The sequence below is a fragment of the Hemisphaericaspora subhashii genome, assembly GCF_019202705.1.
Source record: "Hemisphaericaspora subhashii strain CBS 10753 chromosome Unknown scaffold40, whole genome shotgun sequence".
NCBI classification, from domain to species: domain Eukaryota; kingdom Fungi; phylum Ascomycota; class Pichiomycetes; order Serinales; family Debaryomycetaceae; genus Hemisphaericaspora; species Hemisphaericaspora subhashii.
The window spans coordinates 1-25,991 of NW_026057304.1; the positions used below are offsets into that span (position 1 = coordinate 1).

Sequence of the window (25,991 nt, forward strand, 5' to 3'; positions counted from 1 at the left end):
ATTTGGACATATCGAAGTTTAGTTAAAGCCAGCAAATCAACTTCGCAAACAATTGTGTCTTCTCTAAAGTTGGCGATTACCAATTGGATCAAATTAGGAGGGGATTTTAAAACTAAACTGTCCTCTTCTTCATCTAGAATCAATGAATTTGTCAACGTCAAATACTTTACGCTAGTAGGGAGAAATTCCATATCATCGGGTCCGATCCGAACATCATTGAGTTTAAGATGTGTAATTGAAAATCCAGCAAAAACATATTCATACAGACTTACCAGGCACTCGTCTAGCTCAAGGTAATTCAAGGATCTTGGAAAGTTTTGTAACAATCGACTATATGGCACAATGTAACTGTGGCTTACGTTCGAAATTTCTTCTTCCTTTATCAACCACTGGCATGCTATGTCATCCTTTATCTCTGAGGCACAATCGATCCTAAGGTCAGCGTGTATATGGATCCTTTCTATTTTGGAAATCATGTCAGGATGAAATGCTTGAAACATTGTGAAATCTCTTGGTCTTTCAAACTCTAGCCATCTTGGAAAAAACCTAGGGTCGGCTTTACTGAAATCGAGAAACTCTGCCAAGTTCATGAAATATACTACAGGAGCTCTCCATTGCTTCCGTGGGGAATACAAATCTTCAGTAGTGGGAAATTTTAAACTACCATACACATGATTGGAGTTATATGTTCTTGAAAACACGTCTTCTTCCCCAAGGAGATCTTCATGAGTGGTTAATGCGGTCCATCCATCAGACACGTCGCGGAAGTCGCAAATCAGGATACTGGCGTAATATGAATTGAATGCATACTGTCCAATTTGATCAACGTTGAGGTACTCACGTAAATATGGGAGAGGGATACCATCAAATATAAGCTGAATAATTTCAGGTGGAAATTGTAAGATCCAAAGCATTCTTAGGCAATGTTACTTTGGCTTTTGAGGAGTGTTTACGAAAATTTCATTTTTCAATTTAATCCATCCAGACGCGTATCACCAACGTTTTCGATTGCGGCTAGTCCACCACCAAAAAATGCGAACGACAATTTTATCACGTGATTATATTTTGGGTTCCGATGTATGCCTATCAGTTACAGGTAGTTTAATCTGTGAGTCTTTGTAACAGAATGAGAGACGAGCTCTAATGTGCATAAGACCATATGGGTTGGACTAAGCAGACAAGAGTTAAATAGTTATTAGAATAAGTAAAACTTTATAAATTAATAAAAATAAACTAAACAGAATCTATACGTAAGAAAATACACCCTAGCAAATCACCAATAGCAACTTGGATAAGAAAAAAGCAAGCAAAAACCCAGATAAACATAATCTATTATCTAAAAACGACGGGCACCACCTAAAGGAGCACCATTGCTACCACTTTGTCTTTGGTAACCACCGCGTCCACCACGACCACCACCGTAACCACGACCACCACCACGGCCACCATAACCACGACCACCACGGCCTGCACCATATCTTATGTGACTTCCATAACTTCTTCTGTCATACTTTTGTAAATCTTGTGGAATGGTTTGTTTAGCTTCTCTCATAATCTTGATTAAATCACCACCTAATTTCTTGTTGTCTTCGGTGAAGAAGGAGACAGCAGTACCAGTGGCACCACCTCTACCAGTTCTACCAATTCTGTGGACATAATCTTCAATGTTACCTGGCATATCATAGTTAATGACGAAAGTAATACCTTTGACATCTAAAAATATTGACTGTTAGTATAATTGTTCGTTTCAACACGGTGTGAACTTGACATCTGTTTACAAAAAGAAACTACAGGAGATACAATAATATCTTGTAAGGTATATTCATGAGAAAATCCAAGAAGGTATAGGGAACAAAATTGATTTCACTTTATGGAAATTCAATAAAAAAACCCATCGTCCTCTTGGTTGCATTTATTGACAAAAGTAGGTAGAAAGATAGAAACTAAAGTTAAAAACAAAAGATTGAACTCTATACACATATATTTTCAGTATTTTTCCATCAAGAAAATGACTTTAAACCATTGGTAAATTGTATACCGTGGTTAACATAAATCAATGTCGCTTTGTCTACCAAGGCTGGCTCAGTTAGAGCTATTTCAAACATGAATGTAAAAAATACTTCTCATTATGTTTAAAAAAATCATGCAAACAAAGCATAGCGACAACGTCATTATTCAAAATGGTATAAAAAATATGTGTAAACCCAATTTTTATTCTTCAGTTTTCCTTAATCATTGTTGATCTATCAATCTCCCTTTCCTTGAAACTTCTCCATCCTTAATGAAAAGGTGGACATGTACTTTGTGTCATATATTCTCCTTCTCTTCTATTTCCTTGTCTCCTGTATAAAATTCTAAGCTGGGACCTGCCCAACAAAAAGAATTAAATAAATTTCCTAAAAATCATAAACATTCATCAAGTTAGTAATAAAAAAAATCATTTGAAAAAAAAATACATACCAATACCTCTGGCTGCAACATCAGTGGCAACCATAATTGGGGATTTACCAGTCTTGAATTCTTTCAAGACCCAATCTCTTTCACTTTGTTGCTTATCACCATGGATAGCCAATGCTGGCCAACCATCTGATCTTAAATATGAAGTGATTTCATCACAAGATCTCTTGGTAGAAGCGAAAATCAAACATTTAGCATCCTTATCAGCAGTGGCAGTTTCCAAGTGTTTAACTAATCTATCTCTCTTTTCGAATTCAGTGACAACTTCAACTAATTGAGTAATAGTATGGGAAGCAGCTAATTCCAAAGAACCAATAGTGACTTGAATTGGGTCTTGTAAGTAGTCTCTAGTTAAAGCTTGAACTTCCTTTGGCCAAGTAGCAGACCACATCAAGGTTTGACGATCAGGTCTGATTTGATCAACAATCTTTCTAATTTGAGGTTCGAAACCCATATCCAACATTCTATCAGCTTCATCTAAAACTAAGTAAGTAACTCTCTTCAAGTTAGTCTTACCAGCTTCTAACATATCAATCAATCTACCTGGAGTAGCAATACAGATTTCAACACCTCTAGCTAAATCTCTAATTTGTGGACCTCTAGCAGCACCACCATAAACACAAGTATTTCTAATTCTAGAAGAACGACCAAATTTGGAACATTCTTGTTGAATTTGACAAGCTAATTCTCTGGTTGGAGCTAAAACAAGGGCAATAGGACCATCACCTGGACTTAATAATGGTTGAGCATTAATATGAACAATAGCAGGTAAACAATAAGATAAAGTCTTACCAGAACCAGTAGCAGCAATACCAACCATATCTCTACCACTTAAAGCCATAGGCCAACCTTGACATTGAATAGGGGTTGGACTTGGGAAACCTTGAGCTAAAACTTCCTTCAATACATAATCTGGGAAACCAGCTTCTTCAAAAGAAGTGATTGGATGTGGAATATCGTGACCAAGAACACTCATTTCATTTTGTCTTCTAAAATCTTCAATTTCTCTATCTGATCTAGCGGCAATATTTGGATGTTCAGAATAGAAATTCTTTTCAAACATTGGCAAGTTTTCTAAATCCCATTCTGGAGCAACTAATTCTTGAGGTTGATCATATGATTTTTGATATCCACCTCTACCTTGATTATTATAGTTGTTATTGTAACCGCCATCTCTGCTACCGCCGCGGTTATCATTGTAACCACCAGTTTTGTAGGAACTTCTGTTATTGTTGACGTATCCGGTATCTCTACTAGCACCGCCGTAACCACCGTTATTGTAAGACATGATTGATTCTATATGAAATGATTTGGTTAATTATAAAAAAAAAAGGGAGAAAAGAAGAAAAAGGTGAAAAAGAAAAAGTATGAAAATTTTTTAAGGGCGAATCGCTTCTTCTTATAAACAGCAGAAAAAGGAGAGAGATGCATCTCGCGAGAAACAATGCAAAGAAATTTTTTTTTTTTTTGCTTTCCTATTTAAGATTGTGATTACGTAATCGAGATATTTATTTCTTTTTACTTGGAAATTGCAAGCAAAAATCATCTGCTACAGTAGGAAAGTATACGAGGCTACCAAGGTTTATAAAGTCTGATTCTAGGAATATTACTGAAGGTCCCCTTTCTATCATTTAAGAGAGTCAAGTTAGAACTTATTTTTCTGTATGGAACTAAAAGTACAAGTATCTTTTATTGCTAATTACCCTAATATACATATAATCATTCTGTCATCTAAAACATACTCCAAATCACCTATGGTTCAGCAGTAGAATATCCACCAGCCTCGATCTTTTCACTAAACTTTTCTTCAATCACACAACATAACTCTTTCAAATTATCTAAACCTTGATGTAAAGCCTCCACTGCTGAAATGTTTCCATATGTTTGGATTCTAATATTTAGTTTATTTTCAGAAGGATGTGGAATTGAATACCCACAGAATTCAACTTCTGGGTTCTTCATAATTATATAACGTAATGCATTTCCTAATGTATGATCTTCATCGATGACTTGGAATGAGGCAGCAGTTCCATCTTCAGATCCACCGGGAAGAAGCTTAATTTTTTCGAGATCATACTCGCTAACATCTGGTTGATCTACTTCCATTTGAGTATCTGACATTTTCTATAATTGATTAATGATTGTCTAGAGTTATTTGAGATGGGGTTGTATGAAAACCTGAGATTTTTTTTTCAATGAACAAGATGAGATTATATGGGTCGTGCACAATGTTCAAATCATTTTGATATGGATAACTATGGGGCAGATATCTTTGCTTCAGGAATTCCAATTGGTGTAAACTTAATACTCTGGAATATATATCAAAGAGTTGTCTAATGCATGGCATCAATATGTTTGTATAACTTAATGTGGACTTTCAATAACTTTGTAGTTAAAACTAGAGACTCTCCATCAAACTTCGATCAAAATCTTAACATCCATACGCGCCCTCATTTGTTTATTTTTTTTTTGTGGCCCACCCAATTAAATATTTTGTTGTTTACATTTCTTTCTTCTTCAATTCAATCTATAATCATCAACATGAAAATAATTACAAGGTCGAGTCCTGGAGAGTCATATATTGCTCTCTCAGAGGACGATACTACTTCCACCGTGCTGCTCAAAAATAGATTTGATCTTTGTTCACCTACTTCCACTAATGATTTGGATTATCAATTGTGTACAGTTGGATTTGATCGCCATGCCACAAATCATAGACTGATACCTTCTACTCACGATTTCGCATTTTCAACTCCAGTAAGGTCAAGTCCTGTCTCCAATGATCCAATTGTCAATGGGAATCCTGCTGATCACAATAATAGTAGTACATACAGATTTCCAGTGAATACACAGAGTCAAGTTAATAATGACGGCGGTGTGCGTGTCGAGGTTCAATCACAACAACGACAACCGCTGAATGGTCGTGGCCAGATCCAGAATCCGAAGAATCCTCAACCCATATACTTTCCATTAAATAATGTTAATCCCAATATTCAGAATACAGAGTCTCGAGAATACGCTCTAGGAAACAAACTTCATAGTCGTGATACTCAGCTTCGTGGCAGTAATCCACAATCCCCACTTCAGCAAGCGCATCATCCTACTCAAGGTTTTCAACCCACTGGACAAATGGTTCCTCCACAACATCAACACCAACAACAAGAGCAACAACAGCCTAGAATAATATCTAATCCGACACCGGACAAACTTAGTCTTCGATCTCACAATAGCACTCGCTCTACCACCCCGCAAAATTCTCCCATTCTACCACAACAAGAACAGCAATATCAACAACAGCAACAATATCAACAGCAACAACAGACGGTACCTGACAGAGGCAGTAGAGTTTCTGCTGTGCAAGACACTCCTTATGATATTCAAGCATCAAATCGTCGATTAGAAGAAGAGATTCGAAAATTGACGTCCAAGATGGAAGCTTATCAACTGGAAATGGAAGTGATTAAAAAAGACAAAGAGAAAGTAGAAGAAGAAAAACAGAGAGCAGAAGAGGAAAAAGAGAGAGTTGAAAGAGAAAATCATGAATTGAGGATTAAGATTCAATCATCAGAACAATTACAATCTGAGAATAACTTTTTGCGTTCATTGTTATTACAAAACTATCAAGGAATCAATCAGGGATCTGAGGCTGTTCGAGATGTACAAGAACTGGATATTTCCAAAGGTGCCGCTGGTGCGGCAATTGAACCAAGTCGCGATGCAAGTGACATTTCTGACGGTGATCTGAAGAATATGGGCGTCAATGTTGGTACGCAGACAGTCAATAATACCGGCGTCAATGCTGGAACCCAGACATTATCAAATATTCCTATGGAATCCAATTCACCAAATGGTCCACAAATAGAAAATAACTCAGACAATACTAATCAAAATAGTGACAATGTGCACGCTGACGACGTGAATAAATCTAATACTGAGGGGCTTCCAATTGACATATTACCAGAAAAGTATTATAAAGGGTTAAAATTATATAAGCTCGAATCATTATCCAAAAGAAGACTCGAGCAATGTCTTGCAAGTATCTTAATTGCATTTTTTATCGATTTTGATTGTCTTGAATATCAAGTTGTCAAGCTTTCTAAATTTATTAAGCTTTCAACTAGATTTATGAATCGTTTACATAAGAGAGTGTATAGATGTTCTTCATCCATGAGTTGTTTAGATGATTTGGGAAGGGTTATGGAATATGATGATATTGGGAAGTGTACTCAAGTAGAGATGGATTGGTTGCAAAAATGTTTAGATGGGATGTTGGATAGAATTCAAACTTGAATAGGTTTATATCTAGGTATTATATTTCTATATTTAACTTTGTATTAGACATGGTAATTTTATGTTGCAAAGTTTTTTATTGGGCTGCAAAAAAAGTCTGCTTATGTGTTCTGGGCTAACGATATGTCCGGCATTAAAGTTAGAACCGAGGTTATTTTAGCGTCTTAATGAGCTATTTGTTGTCATCTTTATGGAGACCTTGTTTGTAAAATATGTGCCAAGCCTATCTGAATCAAAGAGGGCAGGGCAACAACAAACTTTGCGTCAATTAAAGATTATGTCATAGCTGATACATCTAAACGCCTGCAAAAAATAGCTTAAAAAATAACGGATAAAATCGATATTGTAAATAGGTAAATAGTTAGTAATATCACCTTAGAGAAAAGCCTCTGCGTAATAGTCACCTTTGCAACCAAAGCTACTGCCATGATTTTTTGTTTTCTCTGTGGTAGTAATTAGATCCCAAAGGTGATTCCACCCCGCTATAGAAGATTCGATGGGGGATGATCTGAACTAAAATTTTACCGCTGGAAGCGATTTGAGTCATTTAAACAGATGTGGCGAAGTTTTACATAAAAATTCTCTAAATAAATGATATTTTCGTAATTTCTGAAGTTTGTCTTTAAAATTCTTCGGCATTAGTGGCAACTTTCTTGGACCACCGAGCCTCAGTTGCATATTGGTTAAAAAAAAGCGTTCAGGTCATCGTTTGAAAGACACACCATGCAAGTAAACTCCGAATTAAAGTGACTGGCCGCTTGACCGATACTGTTATATAGTACATATACGGTTAACTATGATTAATAATAAATTGATAGTCATATGTTTGGGTCATCTGCTTACAAACATCATATTCAAATTCTCCATAGTTAAGAGTTTTTATTTAATTCATTTAGTATTATTTTTTAAAATATTTTCTTCTTCGGGTGCTTAATTCCACAGAAGATGATCATTTGATTATGTAATACAAAAAAAATAATTGTATGACTTTTGATGGAGGGATTCGGCTATTAAAAAAAACACAAGGGAATCAGATCAGTTGTATGTTCTCAGATGATGCAAATGATATCTACGATAGCAGTGGTATCTGCAAGGGTAGTATCATTAACGTGGTCAAAAACATTAAAGATGAGAAGGAGGGGGATAAAGGTTACATTTTTGACATATTTTTGTAGTGGTATTGATTAATGTCGTGGAAATGTCGTTAATAAAAAAATGTCTACAATTTCACTTTTAATCATTCAATTTTCTATTTTTGTGATATTTATGTCATTTAAAAAAAAAAAAAATTGCTTCCCCTTCTGTATTAAAAAAAAAAACACAACATGAAGCAAGAAAGATAAAACTCAAATGATTAAAGAGAATAAAGGCAAAGTTTAAAATATAAATTATATTTAATGTCAAGAATCACCACCCATAATTTCTTTTTAACTTTCTTTTTCTCTTAAACTACAATTCAATCAAAAATTACTTTTTCATTTTTATTGTTTATTAACTATTACCATCTAATATCTTTAAACTGCTCAGTCAGGTGATCACCAAACTCATCAATATCCAAAAAGAGCAGCATACACGAATTCCATAAATAAGATATATTTTTGTAACCTTTCACACTACCTGTAAACATTGTTTACAGTTTCATAATTTTTTTTTTATCCCTTAAATTTACAAGTTAGTTCCACCGACCAACCCACCCACATTTTCACACCCAAAAAAAATGGGGAAATCTGCAATTTCAGCACCAATAAGACCTTCTACATCAACAACTTCTAGTACAAGTACCAACACTACAAGTAACCCCAATACCTCAATTAGCAAGCACTCATCGACAACCACAACCAAGAGACAACAACAAGCTTTACAGCATCATCTTTCTGAACTTAATGATGATAATAAACTCTTATTTACTCCCCCAAGACAAGAATCAATTAGTAACTTATTAGCATCTTATCCTTCATCCAATTCAGCTTCTTATACATTACATAATCCTAAGGACGTATTCCATCAATCAAGTATCAGTGGACCTCCTACTTCTTACTATAACTATAATTATCCTCCACTGCAACAACAGCAACAGCAAGACCCATCTTTTTACAACCCCAGTGGTGGTCAACAGAATCGAAGAGATACAATGAATTTCACTCAACAATCTATAAACCCAAATTCAACCAATCAACAATTATATTCACAGCTGCAACAAAATCAGCCACTGCTGCAACTGCTGCAACAACTGCTGACATCTCAATACCCTCAACAACAGTTTCAACAACCTATAAGACCACGCGGAGATTCCATCTTCTTACCACCTCCAATCACATCGCAAATGCGACTACTGACAGACTATGATACATCACAAGCCCCCAACACTATGCCATCAAGATCTAATAGTATTTTCAGTTCATTGATTAATATACCCGGTTCAAATGGTAACTCAATATCCGAACAATCTTCTGGTAATAATTCGTTATCTTTGAAACAAGATCCAAAGGCAAATGCTGGTAATGCTCCAAACTTACCACCACGTTCACGACAAATGTCACTTATACCCAGTCAAGAGTTTTCCATGGAAGATTTGGAAACCTTGTTGAATAAAGAAAGTGTTGGGAACTTATTGGCCTGGCAACAACAAGCAGCTGCTGGTCAGGAAGGCTCTGGTAGTCAGGCTGGCAGAGTCAAAGCCGGTTCATTGGATTTATCTACTTGGGACAATCAAAACAGTATAACTTCAATGCCAGGATTTACAGGCAGTTTGACTGAATTAATTCAAGGAATGATTTCAAATGGTTCAATCGATTTTTCAAATATGAGTAATCAACAAAGGCGAGACTCCATATTGAAGATTATCAATGATCAACAAAGTTTAAGAAGTCAAAGAACTGAAGATCCTAAGGCAAAGATGACTAAATTGAAAGAAGATATGTTCGATAAAAAGCAGCAGCAGCAACAACAGCAACAACAACAACAATCACAATCACAGCAACAGAGCGAAAAATTAAGACGCGACCAATCAGAGCGCCAACGTCAACAACAACTGCAGCAGCAAGGATCTGATAGAAAAGGAGGCAATGTATCTCCAACATCGTCGATGTCTAATGATGAACCTCAATCGCCTAAAACGTCACCTACTCAATACAATACCATGACAATCAACCAACCATATCGTGACTTGTATACCCAACAACAGCCACTGCAACTGCAACAGCTCCCACAACCACCTATTCCACCACAGCGATTATTTTCCAACTATGCTCCTCCGGGATTAGTTGTTCCTCCACCACAGAACCAATATCAATACACCTCCTATCCAAATTATAATCTCGGATATAGTCTTCCAAGAACAAATAGTATTGGAGGCTCGAGCTATATGTATCCTATTCAATTCCAACAGCAACCCATGCAACAACAGCAACCGGCATATATTCCTCCTCAAGCCACCACTAAAAAGTCCCCATCCTCACGTAAAAGACGCCTGCCAAATACCCAGCAACAACAACAGCAACTTCAACAGCAGCAAGCACAATCACTCTCACCCACTTCAAGTAAGATTGACCGTGACTTAATTCCAGCACAACTGTTAGCGAAATCCGAAGATGGTAGACCATTATTGGGAGCTACTAAAATTGATCAACTTATGTTAGTCATCCAAGCTCGTGATAAAGGTGTAACTAAACAGATTCAACAAGGTCCAGATGGTAGTATACTTGCCCCATCTGCAGATACCGGTGTACTTCCATCTCCCATCAGTTTAGTTGGAGGAGTTGACAAACCACATAAAGTGAAGGAAGAGGATGATCCAGAACATATCCATGACCATCATGAAGATCTGCGGAAACGGAATAGAAAGATGAAGAATCAACAATGTCCATATTGTTTCAAATATTTCACTCAATCTACACATTTAGAAGTCCATATCCGGTCCCATATTGGTATTAAACCATTTGAATGTTCATATTGTCATAAGAAATTTACTCAAGGTGGAAATTTAAGAACTCATTTAAGATTACATACTGGTGAGAAACCGTTTGTGTGTGATGTATGTAGTCGTGCATTCAATAGAAAAGGGAATTTAGCCGCTCATAAATTGACTCATGATAATTTAAAACCATATGAATGTAAATTAGATGGATGTGATAAATCGTTCACCCAATTAGGAAATTTGAAATCACATCAGAATAGATTCCATTTAAATACTTTAAATGAGTTGACTCATCGGTTAGCGGAGTTGACTGGACCAATGATGTTTGATAATTTGCCGGAAGAAGAAAGAGATTTGTTGAATTATTTCAAGGATTTGTATAAGAATTCAAATAAAGGAATCAGAGGTCGGGGTAAACTGCATCATAAAGATGGCGAGGGAGGCAGCAGTACCCAAAGCTCACCAATCCTGAATGCTAGTCCTACTTTCCAGCCTGATTATGGCACGGCTGGGACTACTGGTGGTTATCAGGGTTGAGAGATTGTGAGAAAAAAATATTCTAAATATCGATAAAGATGATAATGGCTGGTTCATTTGAATTCTTTTTTGCATGTTTTTTAAATGTTAATTACTTATTATAAGATTTATGTGTTATGTTGTATTACGTTTTTAATTACTTTTATTTTTAGTTTCATTTCAGTTTTTAGTTTCATATATTTGTATATATGTTTACCAATTATGTATTTTCATTGTATAATTTGTTTCAGTTTATTTAAGTAGGTGTTACACTTGTAGAGGGTTCTTGTACTCTGGCTGCAATACTTTGTATGAGGTGCGGCTCGCTAATTATTTTTGGGGAGAGATCGTGAGATCTAAAAATAATAAATCAGTTTTCCAAAATTGTCAATGTTTGTTGTCAAAACAACTAAACTGTTGAATCGGTGTCCATCAAATGAATTTCATTGCTAAGACATTTAGTACGCTTACGGGTACCTCCATACCATACACTATCAAAGATAAGATAGTTGATCCACTTGCACCAGTCCCCACAACAATTGACAAACAATCAATATGGACTCTATACGATGGTCTTAATCCTAAAGACAACAACTCACCAGTTTCCATCTTTGAATTCAACCTACGCGAACCTTCAAATAATCGTCATATTCCATTTGCCAAAAATGCATTCAGACAATTGAAATTGATTAAATTCCCTCATATTGTATCGTGTATAGATTTCATTGAATCAGATGCGTTTTTGTACATTATAACTGAAAGAATTGTGCCCTTGGCCACATATTTAGAACAACAAATTGGACAAGATGCAAAAGTCTGTGGATTGTATCAGGTTGCTCAATCTTTGAATTTCATGAATGAGAATGCTGGTGTTGCATATATGAATTTGAATAAATATAATTCCGTAGTGGTTAATTCGCAAGGAGAATGGAAATTATTTGGATTTGAATTGGTTACGAAGATTGATCAGGAAGGTGAAGTGTATGCTATGAGAAATATCATGCCTGGATATAATGATGTCAACGTTGATGACAACACCAAAGATTTGAAAAAAGTTGATGCATACAGGTTTGGTGCATTTATATTATATGTATTCGGTATTGAAAATGTAGAAAGATTGCCTGGAAGATTAGCTGGTATTGTGAAGAAACTATTGAGTAGTAAACCGAACTTGAGAATTCCAATTAATCGTTATCTTAAAGAATTGGAATCATATCACGCATCAAATGTGATTATCAAATTTAACGAGCAATTAACTGAATTGAAGTTTCTACCAGAACAAGAAAAATTGGCATTCTTTAGATATACATTACCTGAATATTTGGAGGCAGAGTCTGAATTTCCTCCAGGATTATTAAACTATAAATTATTACCGGAAATGATTGCACAGTTCAATGATATTTCCAAGAAAGCCCAAACTGGTATTGATTTAGAAAGACAAGAAGTGTTATCTGGAATGCTTAACCTTATCATAAAGTTTGGAATCAAGCTTCAAGCAGATGAGTTTAATAAACTTATCAAACCAATCATTATTTCAAGTTTTTGTCTGAGTGATCGTTCAATTAGAATGACATTATTGAACCATTTGCCTGACTACCATTCATTCTTATCCGATCTGGAGGTACAGAATCAAATATTTGCTAATTTGATAACTGGATTCCAAGATACGAATTTCTTAATTCGTGAAACTACCTTGAAATCTATCACCATCATCATAGACAAAATCTCCGTCAAACAAGTCAATCAAGATTTACTCAGAATCTTAGCAAAATCGCAAATGGATCCAAAGCCTTCAATTCGTGTAAATACACTTATCTTAATTATCAAAATTTCCTCCAAAATCTACTCCACTTCAAAGAATAACGTATTAATCACTGCATTGGCAAAATCATTAAGAGACACGTTTACTCCGTGTAAATTAACTGCTTTACAAGGGTTTGAAAGCTTGAAATCGGATTTCTCGATGGAAGAAATCTGTTCCAAAATTTTAGGACACTTAGCAATCGCATTAATGGATCCAAAATCAACTAAAGTAAGAAACGAAGCCAGAAGAATATTTCAAATTTATTTACAAGCAGTTGAAGAACATGCTGGAGATTTGGATGGCATGGATGAAGAAGATGAAGATGCTGAAGAGCGGGAATTTTTCAAGAAATTTGCCCCCGCAACCTCTCCCTCAAAGGAAGTCATTAGCGATGTATCTGGGGATGGTAGTCCTGCGGATCCTGCAACTGGTGGGGCTTCTAGTATGTGGGGAATGATGAGTAAATTAACTTCATTCGGTTCGGGCGCGGTTACAGGCGGTGAGTTGAATCAGAACTTTGATAGATCCACTCCAGATCTAACAAAAACGGAACCTCCAACAATGGCCCCGTTGTCAACTACGGTGGTTGAAGATATTGCCGAGGAAGGGAACGGCTGGGATGATTTCAATGATGCCTGGAATCAAGAGGAGAATGAAATTGTAGCTGAAACGAAAAAGCTTAGTATTGAACCTAAGCCAGCTAGAAGATTACCCCAACCAACAAAGGGGCCACTGCCCTCGTTGCGAACCTCCACTAGAACCCCTGTGAAAGCAAGTGGGTTAAGATTGGGGAGTGCGTCCAAATCTAGACCTAAGCCTAAAATAGATTTACAACTTAAAGTAGAAGACGATGATGCCGAGGATGGATGGGGAGACGGCTGGTAGTTTATAGATTTGAATCAAGGTGTATTGTATCAGCTTAATATATGAATATTTCTAGAGATGATAAAAAAGGGGAAAGCTCAAGTCATTAGAATTTGCAAAATGTAGATTTCTCGGAGCAGGGTTGCTAAGGCACAAATCTTCAGTTTATCTTTTGCAATTTAGATAGTGATCGTAGAACGCCAGTGACCGTCATTTCATTCTAGAATGGTTCTATTGTGTAAACAGAACAATTGAAAGCCGGCTTTAGAAGCCACACAAAAGAGGAGACACACTTGTTTGCAGCAATCGTATTTTCTTGTCGGTTCGGCTGGATGACACAAAGAAATGGATATAGATACTGAGCCTCTATTACTTCTGGATAAGTGCGTACAAGATAAGTATCAAAATCTTAACTACGATTCAACGTTGTCCTTTTCCATCTCCGCTGTATATTTTGGCGTGGATTCTTATCGCATTATCCAGCTTCTCAATGAGAAGATCGTGTGGCTCCTACATGCACTACGGGTAAAATGCCTTCTTGTGGAAGTGATAAACTTTGGCGCCGCATAGCTAATGGGAACGGCATTGAAATACACTTTGAAATTTACACAATTGATTTTCGCTTAAATCACCCTTGTGAAAACCTTCTTTCTAAGCGCATTGTTAACATGACTAGTCATCCTTCCAAAGAACAATGGTGTAAATATCTATGAGACAGATTACCCAATTTAGATAACTTTTTACATAATGTATGCCTCTCTGAGTCGACCGGGTTTATAACAATCACACAGACAACCCCTTGATTTTAATTCCTCGGCTTTTTTTTGGTTTTTTTTTTTATTAAGCAGAACATGCCAATTATGGCTACAAACCTATGGTCAGTCCAACTGAGGGATACAAGTAACGTTTCCTATTGTCCCCCAAAATTATGGACCAATCAATAAGCCTAGTGTGGTGGCTCCTATAGTTTCGGAAAGTTTGGACAATTGCCTTGACTTTGAACTTTCGTTAATTCTTGCAGCCTCAGAAATCAGAGTTGCACAATGTGTCAAGTTAATGCATCCGGCTTTTGCCTTATTCCATCAATTTCAAGTTGCTACTATCGAAATCAATGGTCCAATTTACTAATCCATTGTTCACAATTGGACGAATTAAGATAAATAAAGTTGTGGCTTGGGGTATCAGTGAGGAGATTTCCTCTGGCTGCAAAAATTTCATATCTCGTCGTCAGAAGCTGTTCAACAATTTAGAATGTCCAAAAATTATAAATAGTGGTTGTAACTCCCTTCTACAAAAGGTCAACTACCTTCCAATTCATAACATCACTATAAAATGTCCAGCGAGATTAAGGAAGAAAAATCGGTTGGTCAAGTAACTGTTACAAGTGTCCCAAACCCTGAATTAAATGGCAGTCACGAAGTCGATCTTCAAGCTATTACTTCGAATCCACTCTCCATTGGGGAAGTGGCAGCATCGCTAACCCTTGATCAGAAAACTTTTATTTTGAAGAGATTTCATTTCGATACATTGCTTTCATTTGATAAATTACCACCACAAGCTAGCTTCATGTTTGAGAAAATTGAGCAAATGACCTCAGACCAAGCGTTTGAAATCTTGAAGGAAGGAGTTACTGAGCATGATGGTGATATCAACGTTCCTGATGAAGACGAAACACTCTGGAAAGCATTAGTTGCCCATCCCAATGCTACCAATATCAAAACAGAGAGTGTTGAAAGTTTGCCTTCCTCAAAGAGTATTGAGGGCAACATTTATGAAGCCGAATACCACCAGATTATTGATTGGGATTTGCAAGTCAGGTTAGAAGCTGCTATGTTACACTACTGGTCACCATATCCTGAAGTTCGTTCTGTCTGTGATCCTTTCGATGACCCAACCATTCCTGTTGAAACTGTTCGTGTTTATATCATTGGTATTCTTTGGACCGCTGTCGGTGCTGTTATCAATATGTTCTTTAATAATAGACAACCTAGTATTACTTTAAGTGTTGCTGTAGTTCAAATCTTGCTTTATCCAAGTGGGTTATTAATGGAGTACATCTTACCTAAGTGGGACTTTAAAGTGTTTGGCCAAACAGTTAGTTTGAATCCTGGGCCATATACATTCAAAGAACAAATGTTAGCTACAATCTTCATTGGTGTATCTGGTGGTTCTGCAAGTTATGCTACTTCAAATATTATGGTACAAAAAATGAAAATGTTCTATAATAATCAATGGGTTGATTTTGGATATCAAATCTTGTTAGTTTTAGCTACAAACTTCCTTGGGTTTGGATTGGCTGGTATCATGAGGAAATTTGCTGTTTATCCTGTGAAAGCACTTTGGCCATCTATCTTACCTAATATCGCTATGAACAGAGCATTGATGAGTCCTGAATTGAAGCAAAGCATAAATGGATGGGTTGTGTCTAGATATAGGTTCTTTTTCATTGTTTTTGCTGGCTCATTTGCTTACTTCTGGGTAGTCAACTATTTATTCCAGGCATTATCGGTATTCAATTGGCTCACTTGGATAAGCCCACAAAACTTAAATTTGGCGGTTGTTACAGGAACGCTTGGGGGATTAGGACTTAACCCAATCCCATCATTTGACTGGAACGTTATTAGTTATCTGAGTCCATTGGTGTTACCCTTTTACAATCAAGCAGCTACCATGGTTGGAATGGGAATTGGTTTTATTTGTATTCTTGGTGTCTGGTACTCAAACTACAAATGGACTGGGTTTCTTCCAATCAATTCCAATGGACTTTTTACCAACACGGGTGAACCATATATGGTAACTTCTGTTGTGAATGAAAACTCCCTTTTAGATCAGAAAAAGTATCAATCCTACGGTCCGCCTTTTAGTTCCGCTGCGAATTTAGTGGTTTACGGTGCTTTCTTTGCCATTTACCCCTTCCATATTGTGTACGAATGCACCATGAATCATAAACAGATGTGGGATGCTATGAAATCCCTTGGTAAGACAATCAGAAATTTCAGAAGATCGACATTTGAAGGTCATGATGATCCTCACACGCAGATGATGAAAGCTTATCCAGAAGTTCCAGAATGGGCATTTCTCATTGTCTTATTATTTTCAATCCTATTTGCCATATTGTGTGTTAAGCTTTATCCTGCCGAAACTCCAGTTTGGGGAATATTCTTTGCGATTGCAATTAATTTCATCTTTTTGATTCCAATTACGACAGTGTATGCTAGGTCTGGTTTTAGTTTTGGTTTGAACATTGTTGTTGAGTTGATGGTTGGTTATATGATCCCAAATAATGGTTTAGCATTGAATTTCATCAAGGCTTTAGGGTACAACATTGACGCACAAGCTCAGAATTTCGTCAATGATTTAAAGCAAGGGCATTACGCAAAGATCCCTCCAAGATCATTATTCAGATGTCAATTACTTTCGGTTTTCATTACTTCCTTCGTTCAATTGGCTGTGTTGAATTTCCAAATTGAAAATGTTGCTGATTTCTGTGAGCCTACCAACGAACAAAAATTCACTTGTCCTGGTACTAGAACTTTCTATAGTGCTTCAATTATGTGGGGGGTTATCGGCCCAAAGAAGATGTTTACTGGGTTATATCCTATCTTGCAATGGTGTTTCTTGATTGGATTCCTTTTGGCCTTCCCATGTATTGCATTCAAGAAATACGGTCCTAGAAAACTTGCTAAGTCTTTTGAACCTTCCATTATCATTGGCGGTATGTTAAACTACTCTCCTTATAACTTGTCTTATTTTATTGGAGGATTTTATGCATCATTTGCTTTTATGCACTATATCAAGAAGAGATATGAAGCTTGGTGGCAGAAATATAACTATATCTTAACATGCGCTTTGAGTGCCGGTGTCGCTTTTTCGTCAATTATTATCTTCTTTGCTGTTTTTTATAAGGAAAAGGATCTCAATTGGTGGGGAAATACTGTTCCATTTGTTGGTATTGATGCCCTGATGACTGGTAGGTTGAATGCTACAGAGCTGGCTCCAGATGGTTATTTTGGACCTAGAATTGGTCATTTCCCATGAGGAACATCTGTCCTTCGAAGCTGTCGATTTTCGAGAGCTTGTTTTTTTAGTTTATTATCTTCAACTTTGTATACATGTTTAGTATTTAGTGTATTACAATAAGCATTTTGTTTTTTAAAGTAATTGTATTAAAACTGTCTTACTGGATCAATCGTTCAATCACTCTCATCCGTCATGTGGTAGCGTTTGCAAAGAAACCCATTAAAAAATAAATAAGCCACATTGAATCTCAAAAGGGACAGGACTTTCGCACAACAATATTTTGCAGCCAATTTTCCATTAATGACTAAAGCTTATCCCTCATGAATAGTCGGTCTCCTTAATAGGGTGATAGTTAGAATATAGATTGGCTGGACAGTGGCAGACCTCCCCAGAGAAAGTGAATGATATTCAAATAAATTTCAAGGTATTCCCAAAGACGGAAAGAGGTATCCCTAAATATCATGATGATGTACTTCTTGGAGTATCACAATTTATTAGCTATTAAAATCGACTAAACTGTCATGGAGTCTAAACTGCTGCTTTCAAGTTAACATTTTGTAATGTATGAATAGAATGTGTACCAAAAAAAAGTGTGAAGAAAACTTGGTGAGGAACCAAAAAATAAAACCGTGAAGTGACGCAATTGGAGATCTCCTTAACTATACAAAACTGGAAATATTGAGAAACCTACCCAAATTTCCTAGAGGTAAGCACGGGATTTAAATCCATTACCAGAATGTATTGCTTGAGTGATAGCGAATTGTAAGAAGTAGTGCATTCTGAAGCTAGACTCGTTTGGACATAGTTCAGTAATGACATTATAGCTCTGATCACAGTTGCCTCTCTGTTCTTCCCACTGCAGACAACAGAATATTTCAATATAGTTAGGATTTGTTGGTTGCTTTTATTGTTCAGTACTATTTATAGGACTTCCAGCTCAGCCGTATCATATATGACTTGTAAACCGGTTCAACCATGCAGGAAGGATCCTACGGCGCAGGATAGTATACCCAAATAATTTAATCTATCACCTTTATGTTTCATAATTTTTATCACATCAATTTCTTATTCATCTTGTTTTTTTCTTATCTATCAACTCTTTTCTTATTTAATTCTTGGAAACTTCATAGTCTTCTTTAAAAAAGTGTTTGTTTTACATTCAATTTTTTCTTGTTAATGGTTCCATTTTCTTCGATTGCCATTGGGTGACAGCAATTGCCTTAAAATACTACAATAGTAAAATGCTCCAAGATGATGCTACAAAGAATCTTCCTTATTCTGTCAATTAAATGCTACTGAGATCAATCATTAACTTTATTCTCTTTTCACATTTCATAGTATACTAAGGTAAACATTAGTTTAGAGAACTATTTCAATTGTATTGATCTTATTTTGTCACTGTTGATTGCTGGAGTAAACCTTATATGGCTGCAAAAAATCCACCTAGACAAAAGAGTTAAGTTACATTTTTGCATATCAAAAATATTATAAATAGATCAACTAAATCCAAATAAATATTGCCAACATAAGACTCAAATAATAACATTAATCACCCAATGCCCATCCAGAAAGCTGAGAAAGAAGCTGGACAAAATACCATTTCAGACCTGGAAAGTCCTCTCGCAGCTACCGATCATGAAGCCATCCTCGATACAATCAGTTCCAACACACTCTCAATCGGAGAGGTTGCTAAATCATTAACCCCCGATCAGAAATCTTTCATCTTGAGAAGATTGCATTTCGATACCTTACTTTCATTTGATAAATTACCACCGCAGGCTACTTTTATGTTTGAAAAAATTGAAGAAATCACAACTGATCAAGCAATTGAGATTTTAAAAGAAGCGATTATTGAACATGATGGAGATATTAATGTCCCTAATGAAGATGAAATCCTTTGGAAGGCATTAGTTGAAAATCCCGATATCACTACCACAGTTAACAAAGATGAGACGACCGCCCCACTTTCAGAGAAGGAAAAACTGTCAGACCACCATGAAGAAAACGTATATGATCTTGACTACTACCACATTGTTGACTGGAGTTTACAAGTCAGGTTAGAAGCTGCTTTGTTACACTATTGGTCACCATATCCTGAAGTCCGTTCCGTCTGTGATCCATATGATGATCCGTCCGTACCTGTTGAAACTGTTCGCGTCTATATAATCGGAATTTTCTGGACTGCGGTTGGTTCTGTTATTAATATGTTCTTTAACAATAGACAACCTAGTATTACTTTAAGTGTTGCTGTAGTACAAATATTACTTTATCCAAGTGGGTTATTAATGGAATATATCTTACCTAAATGGGATTTCAAAGTATTTGGACAAACAATTTCATTAAATCCAGGACCATATACATTCAAAGAACAAATGTTAGCTACTATTTTTGTTGCGGTTTCTGGTGGAGCTGCAAGTTATGCAACTTACAATATTGTGGTTCACAAAATGCCAATGTTCTACAATAATCAATGGGTTGATTTTGGATATCAAACCTTGTTGATTTTAGCAACAAATTTCCTTGGGTTTGGATTAGCTGGTATCATGAGGAAATTTGCTGTTTATCCTGTGAAATCACTTTGGCCATCTATCTTACCTAATATCGCCATGAATCGAGCATTGATGAGCCCCGAATTAAAACAAAATATAAATGGGTGGGTTGTGTCTAGGTATAGGTTCTTTTTCATTGCTTTTGCTGGTTCATTTGCTTATTTCTGGGTTGTTAATTATTTCTTCCAAGCATTATCGATATTTAATTGGATTACTTGGATCAGTCCCCAGAATTTACATTTGGCAGTTATGACTGGAACACTTGGTGGATTGGGACTTAATCCAGTTGCTACATTTGATTGGAATATTATCAGTTATCTCTCTCCATTAATTTTACCATTCTATACCCAGGCTGCAACTATGATTGGAATGGCGATTGGTTTTGTGACTATCCTTGGTGTATGGTACACAAACTATAAATGGACAGCATATCTTCCCATCAATTCTAATGCACTTTTTACCAACACGGGTGAAACATATATGGTAACTTCTATTGTCAATGAGAGATCACTCTTCGATCAAGAAAAATATGAATCATATGGTCCACCATTCAATTCAGCTGCTAGTTTGGTAGTTTATGGTGCTTTTTTTGCTCTTTATCCATTCCATATTGTTTATGAATGTACTGTTAACCATAAACAGATGAAGGATGCTATGAAATCTCTTGGTAAGACACTCAAGAATTTCAGAAGGTCAACATTTGAGGGTCATAATGATCCTCATACACAAATGATGAAAGTATATCCTGAGGTTCCAGAATGGGCATTTTTGGTAATTTTGGTTGTATCGATTGTTTTTGCAATATTGTGTGTAAAGCTATATCCTGCTGAGACTCCAGTTTGGGGTATTTTCTTTGCCATTGGAATTAACTTTATATTTTTGATTCCGATTACTACCATCTATGCAAGATCAGGTTTTAGTTTTGGATTGAACATTATTGTTGAATTATTGGTTGGTTATATGATCCCAAACAATGGTTTGGCATTAAATTTCATCAAAGCATTAGGTTACAACATTGATGCGCAAGCTCAGAATTTCGTGAATGATTTAAAACTAGGTCATTATACAAAAATCCCACCAAGAGCATTATTCAGGTGTCAATTGGTTTCTGTTTTCATTGCTTCATTTGTTCAATTAGCTGTATTAAACTTCCAAATTGAAAATGTTGCTGGTTTCTGTGAGCCCGATAATCATCAGAAATTCACTTGTCCAGGTGCAAGATCGTTCTATAGTGCTTCGATTATGTTTGGGGTTATCGGTCCAAAGAAATTATTTACAGGGTTATATCCTATCTTGCAATGGTGTTTCTTGATTGGATTCCTTTTGGCCTTCCCATGTGTTGCAATTAAGAAATATGGTCCTAGAAAATTTGTGAAGTTTTTTGAACCTTCAATTGTCATTGGTGGAATGTTGTACTATGCACCTTATAACTTGTCCTACTTCATTGGAGGATTCTACGCTTCATTCGCATTTATGCATTATATCAAGAAGAGGTATGAGGCTTGGTGGCAGAAGTATAATTATATTTTAACCTGTGGTTTGAGTGCTGGTGTAGCTTTTTCTTCAATCATCATCTTCTTTGCTGTATTCTATACCGAAAGAGAACTCAATTGGTGGGGAAACCTTGTGTCGTTTGCAGGTATTGATGCTAGGATTACTGGTAGATTGAATGCTACGGAGGTAGCACCAGAAGGTTATTTTGGACCTAGAGCTGGAAATTTCCCTTGAAGGGGCTCCAACGTCGTTTTACCCATTCATTAATTCGTAGTTTGTTTAAATTTTGTATCCTTTATAACTTTTTCTGTTTAACTTTGTATTGCTGTTGAATAAAAGTAAAATTGTATTTGAAAGTATTTCTGCTGGAGTTCTTTGGAGATATTACTGATAAATGTGAATGGGGAAAGACAAGCTTGAAACATAAAGTGTAGTCAACTTTGCAACCAATTTGAGGTTTCGGAAAAATTATTTTATATGCAGGATAATATATCATGTGATTGGCGTGTGAATTTCACGTGATCTGACGGATCGGATTTTGGATGTCATTTTTACAATTATCTTCAGACTATTCATTATAATCTTCCAGCATCTAAAATAGGATACCTATTTGTGCCTAGGTTAACTCCTTTCATTAGAGGCTATTTTATTAAAGAATTTCTTCCAACAAACTATTTAAATTGAAATTTAACAATTCAATTTTTTCTTTCCACTTTCGTCAAAAATTAGTGGAATATTTGCAGCCAATCCGTGTGAAGATTCAAAAGAGTTTAATTTCTTCCTTCACTCATATTCCTTAGTAAGAAAGAACTAATAGGAAAATAAGAGATACTTGTTATCCAGGTGCCATTATAAGGGTTGAGGATATGAATTCAGAATTTCCGTCGTGGCCAAGTCTTAAATGAATAAGTTCAACCGGAAACTTTGCGCTGTAAGTCAAACCTTTTCATAACTCCGCTTCTTTTTTGCATAAATTTGAAGACAATAGTCAAAATCACAGTAGAATCATCATGCCTTCTCTTTTCTCATAGAATTGGGAGATGGCAAGTTGTTTTCCGACCCCCCCGGCGAATAATGGAAGAACAATATGAGTTAAACTTTACAGGCGAGCATCGTGGCTTTGTGCGAAATTTTCTGTTGCAACTTCGCACGAGGCTAACCCGGGACATATCTCCCAGGGAATGAAAAACGTTACAGTTTGCTCACGGTGGATAGTTGACGGTCGCATAACACCAGGTAGTTAGATGAATGTGGCTAAAACCATGCTGGAATATCAAATAAGGAGATTTATCGTTTTCTCTCTATTGTTTAGTAATTAATTGTAATAGGTTCCAGAAAAAAGTGTAACCATCTTGGTGGGGAACAGAAAAATAAAAAACTTGAAGGTGGTTGCATCGCCTTTGAGTTGAAAAATGAAAAATGTGGCCTTATACACATTTTGGATGTTTTGAGATATTTCAATTTCTATATGGGAAATTATCCTTATTCTACTTTTTCCAAAGGTTGTACAAGTATCAAGAAATCAACCCATGGTAAAACTAAAATATGAAAATTATTAATAAAAACGTCTAACAGTTTATTACAGTTGAAGGGCTGTTGAACAGAAAAACAGTTGAATGTGGTTGGAACATGTTTGAAAAAATATTTTTTATTTGTTCCAATTTAAACTCGCATCGAATTGTCATTGTTTTATTTTGATCTCATATTTACCACATTAACACATTTTTCAATGAGCTAATTCTCATCATCACCACATCTCAAAATTAATCTAAGCTTAAGATGATCAATTGGGAAGAATATAAATTGACTGAAATATCCCGCCCCCGAGCCAATTGACCGAAAATTCTTTCCTCTTTATTCTTTATTATATATTTGCATAATTTCCCTTGAAGCAAATTTAACAAACTAATTAATTACCCCCTTTTTTTTTGAAATTGTTCCATACAGTAAATAGAAGAATTCCAAAATCCCCCCCCCCGAAAAAGTTTAATTTTTTCTTCTCAGTATAAAAATCTCGAGTCATTCCCACACCTCCGAAAATTTCATTAATTACTTTAATTCACTTAATCAATTGTCATTCCAAAATACTAAAAATGTCTTACTCAATTCAAACAGTTCAAACTACTGCATTCCAAGATCAAAAACCAGGTACTTCTGGATTAAGAAAGAAAGTCACTGTTTTTCAACAACCTCATTACACTGAAAATTTCATTCAAGCAATTTTAGATGCTATTCCAGAAGGTGCCCAAGATGCCACCTTAGTAGTTGGTGGAGATGGTAGATATTACAATGATAAAGTAATTGATTTAATTGTTAAAATTGCTGCTGCCAATGGTGTTAAGAAGTTGATTTTAGGTAAAGATGGTATCTTATCAACTCCTGCTACTTCTCATGTTATCAGAATTAGAAAAGCCACTGGTGGTATTATTTTGACTGCTTCTCATAACCCAGGTGGTCCAAAGAATGATTTAGGTATTAAATATAATTTAGGTAACGGTGGTCCAGCACCTGAATCAGTTACTGATAAGATTTATGAAATTTCCAAGAAATTGACTAGTTATAAATTAATTGATTTACCTGCTGTTGATTTATCTACTATTGCTACTACTCAATTAGGTCCAGTTGAAGTTGAAGTTATTGATTCAACTAAAGATTATGTTGAAATGTTGAAATCTATTTTTGATTTCCCATTAATTAAATCATTTTTGGAAAAAGCCACCAAGGAACAAAATTTCAAAGTTTTATTTGATGCTTTAAATGGTGTTACTGGTCCATATGGTTATGAAATCTTTATTAATGAATTAGGATTATCTTTAGAATCAATTCAAAATTATATACCATTACCTGATTTTGGTGGATTACATCCAGATCCAAATTTAACCTATGCTGAAACTTTAGTTTCTCGTGTTGATAAAGAAGGTATTGCTTTCGGTGCTGCTTCTGATGGTGATGGTGATAGAAATATGATTTATGGTGCTGGTACATTTGTTTCCCCAGGTGATTCAGTTGCCATTATTGCTGAATATGCTGATTCTATTCCATATTTCAAAAAACAAGGGACTTATGGATTAGCTAGATCTATGCCAACTTCAGGTGCTATTGATTTAGTTGCTAAAGATAAAGGATTAAATGTATATGAAGTTCCAACTGGTTGGAAATTTTTCTGTTCATTATTTGATGCTAAAAAGTTGAGTATTTGTGGTGAAGAATCATTTGGTACTGGATCTAATCATATTAGAGAAAAGGATGGATTATGGGCAGTAGTTGCTTGGTTAAATGTTTTAGCTGATTATAACTTAAAAAATCCAAATTCAAAAACTTCAATTGCAATTGTTCAAAATTCATTTTGGGAAAAATATGGTAGAACATTCTTTACTAGATATGATTATGAAAATGTTTCAAGTGAAGGTGCTAATAAATTAATTCAAGTTTTACAATCAATTGTTGATTCTAAGAAACCAGGTGATGAATTAAAACCAGGATTTGTTATTAAAGAAGCTGATAACTTTTCTTATACTGATTTAGATGGATCTGTTTCCAAGAATCAAGGATTATTTATTAAATTTGAAAATGGATTAAGATTTATTGTTAGATTATCAGGTACTGGATCTTCTGGAGCAACTGTTCGATTATATTTAGAAAAACATTGTTCTGATGAATCTAAATATCAATTGAAGGTTGATGAATATTTATCTCAAGAAATTGAATTTGTATTGGAATTATTAAAATTTAAAGAATTCTTGGGTAAAGAAGAACCTGATGTTCGTACTTAGATGGTTTGATAGTGACTCCTTTTTTTGCAACCAATATCACTCACTGATATAAATTTACATATTTTTATATGATAGTAAAAAGACACTTTCTTTAGATTTTTAACGTTTTTTAGATTTTACATAATAAACAGACTTAATTAGTAAAAAGACAGACATTTAAATGTCAAACTTAAACATTTGTGTCTTCAATCGTTGTCAGATTGCAACAGGTTATTGTCCAAGGTGATTGTCATTTCCTTCTAACTTAGTAATAATTCCAACGAACGGAGATGCGCTTTGGGCCATAACCTGTTGCAAGATGGCAACGG

General features: G+C 35.6%; 9 protein-coding genes across 9 annotated transcripts; 6 read left to right on the forward strand and 3 right to left on the reverse strand. All coding sequences in view use genetic code 12, as the record gives it.

The window, feature by feature from the left end:
• J8A68_003175 (uncharacterized protein) lies at positions 1-914 on the reverse strand (the record flags this gene model as incomplete). Its single annotated transcript, XM_049407003.1, has 2 exons — positions 1-330; positions 388-914. Coding segments are annotated over 2 exons (857 nt in total), but the record flags the coding sequence as incomplete, so codon positions are not given.
• A 422-nt stretch (positions 915-1,336) lies between these two features.
• Positions 1,337-3,745, reverse strand: DBP2 (DEAD-box ATP-dependent RNA helicase; the record flags this gene model as incomplete). Its single annotated transcript, XM_049407004.1, has 2 exons — positions 1,337-1,713; positions 2,461-3,745. The coding sequence occupies 2 exons, from the start codon at positions 3,743-3,745 to the stop codon at positions 1,337-1,339; spliced, it is 1,662 nt and encodes a 553-aa protein (XP_049263494.1).
• Positions 3,746-4,209: 464 nt separating this feature from the next.
• Positions 4,210-4,578, reverse strand: RPC19 (DNA-directed RNA polymerase core subunit; the record flags this gene model as incomplete). The annotated part of the gene is made up of 1 exon (XM_049407005.1): positions 4,210-4,578. One exon carries the CDS (start codon positions 4,576-4,578, stop codon positions 4,210-4,212), a length of 369 nt encoding a protein of 122 aa, XP_049263495.1.
• A 420-nt stretch (positions 4,579-4,998) lies between these two features.
• On the forward strand, positions 4,999-6,747 carry J8A68_003178 (uncharacterized protein; the record flags this gene model as incomplete). Its single annotated transcript, XM_049407006.1, has 1 exon — positions 4,999-6,747. The coding sequence occupies one exon, from the start codon at positions 4,999-5,001 to the stop codon at positions 6,745-6,747; it is 1,749 nt and encodes a 582-aa protein (XP_049263496.1).
• Positions 6,748-8,464: 1,717 nt separating this feature from the next.
• J8A68_003179 (uncharacterized protein) lies at positions 8,465-11,200 on the forward strand (the record flags this gene model as incomplete). Its single annotated transcript, XM_049407007.1, has 1 exon — positions 8,465-11,200. One exon carries the CDS (start codon positions 8,465-8,467, stop codon positions 11,198-11,200), a length of 2,736 nt encoding a protein of 911 aa, XP_049263497.1.
• Positions 11,201-11,615: 415 nt separating this feature from the next.
• Positions 11,616-13,868, forward strand: CEX1 (Cex1p; the record flags this gene model as incomplete). Its single annotated transcript, XM_049407008.1, has 1 exon — positions 11,616-13,868. The coding sequence occupies one exon, from the start codon at positions 11,616-11,618 to the stop codon at positions 13,866-13,868; it is 2,253 nt and encodes a 750-aa protein (XP_049263498.1).
• Positions 13,869-15,179: 1,311 nt separating this feature from the next.
• On the forward strand, positions 15,180-17,885 carry J8A68_003181 (OPT2; the record flags this gene model as incomplete). Its single annotated transcript, XM_049407009.1, has 1 exon — positions 15,180-17,885. One exon carries the CDS (start codon positions 15,180-15,182, stop codon positions 17,883-17,885), a length of 2,706 nt encoding a protein of 901 aa, XP_049263499.1.
• Positions 17,886-19,423: 1,538 nt separating this feature from the next.
• Positions 19,424-22,144, forward strand: J8A68_003182 (uncharacterized protein; the record flags this gene model as incomplete). Its single annotated transcript, XM_049407010.1, has 1 exon — positions 19,424-22,144. The coding sequence occupies one exon, from the start codon at positions 19,424-19,426 to the stop codon at positions 22,142-22,144; it is 2,721 nt and encodes a 906-aa protein (XP_049263500.1).
• A 1,859-nt stretch (positions 22,145-24,003) lies between these two features.
• Positions 24,004-25,683, forward strand: PGM2 (phosphoglucomutase; the record flags this gene model as incomplete). Its single annotated transcript, XM_049407011.1, has 1 exon — positions 24,004-25,683. The coding sequence occupies one exon, from the start codon at positions 24,004-24,006 to the stop codon at positions 25,681-25,683; it is 1,680 nt and encodes a 559-aa protein (XP_049263501.1).
• Positions 25,684-25,991: the final 308 nt, after the last annotated feature.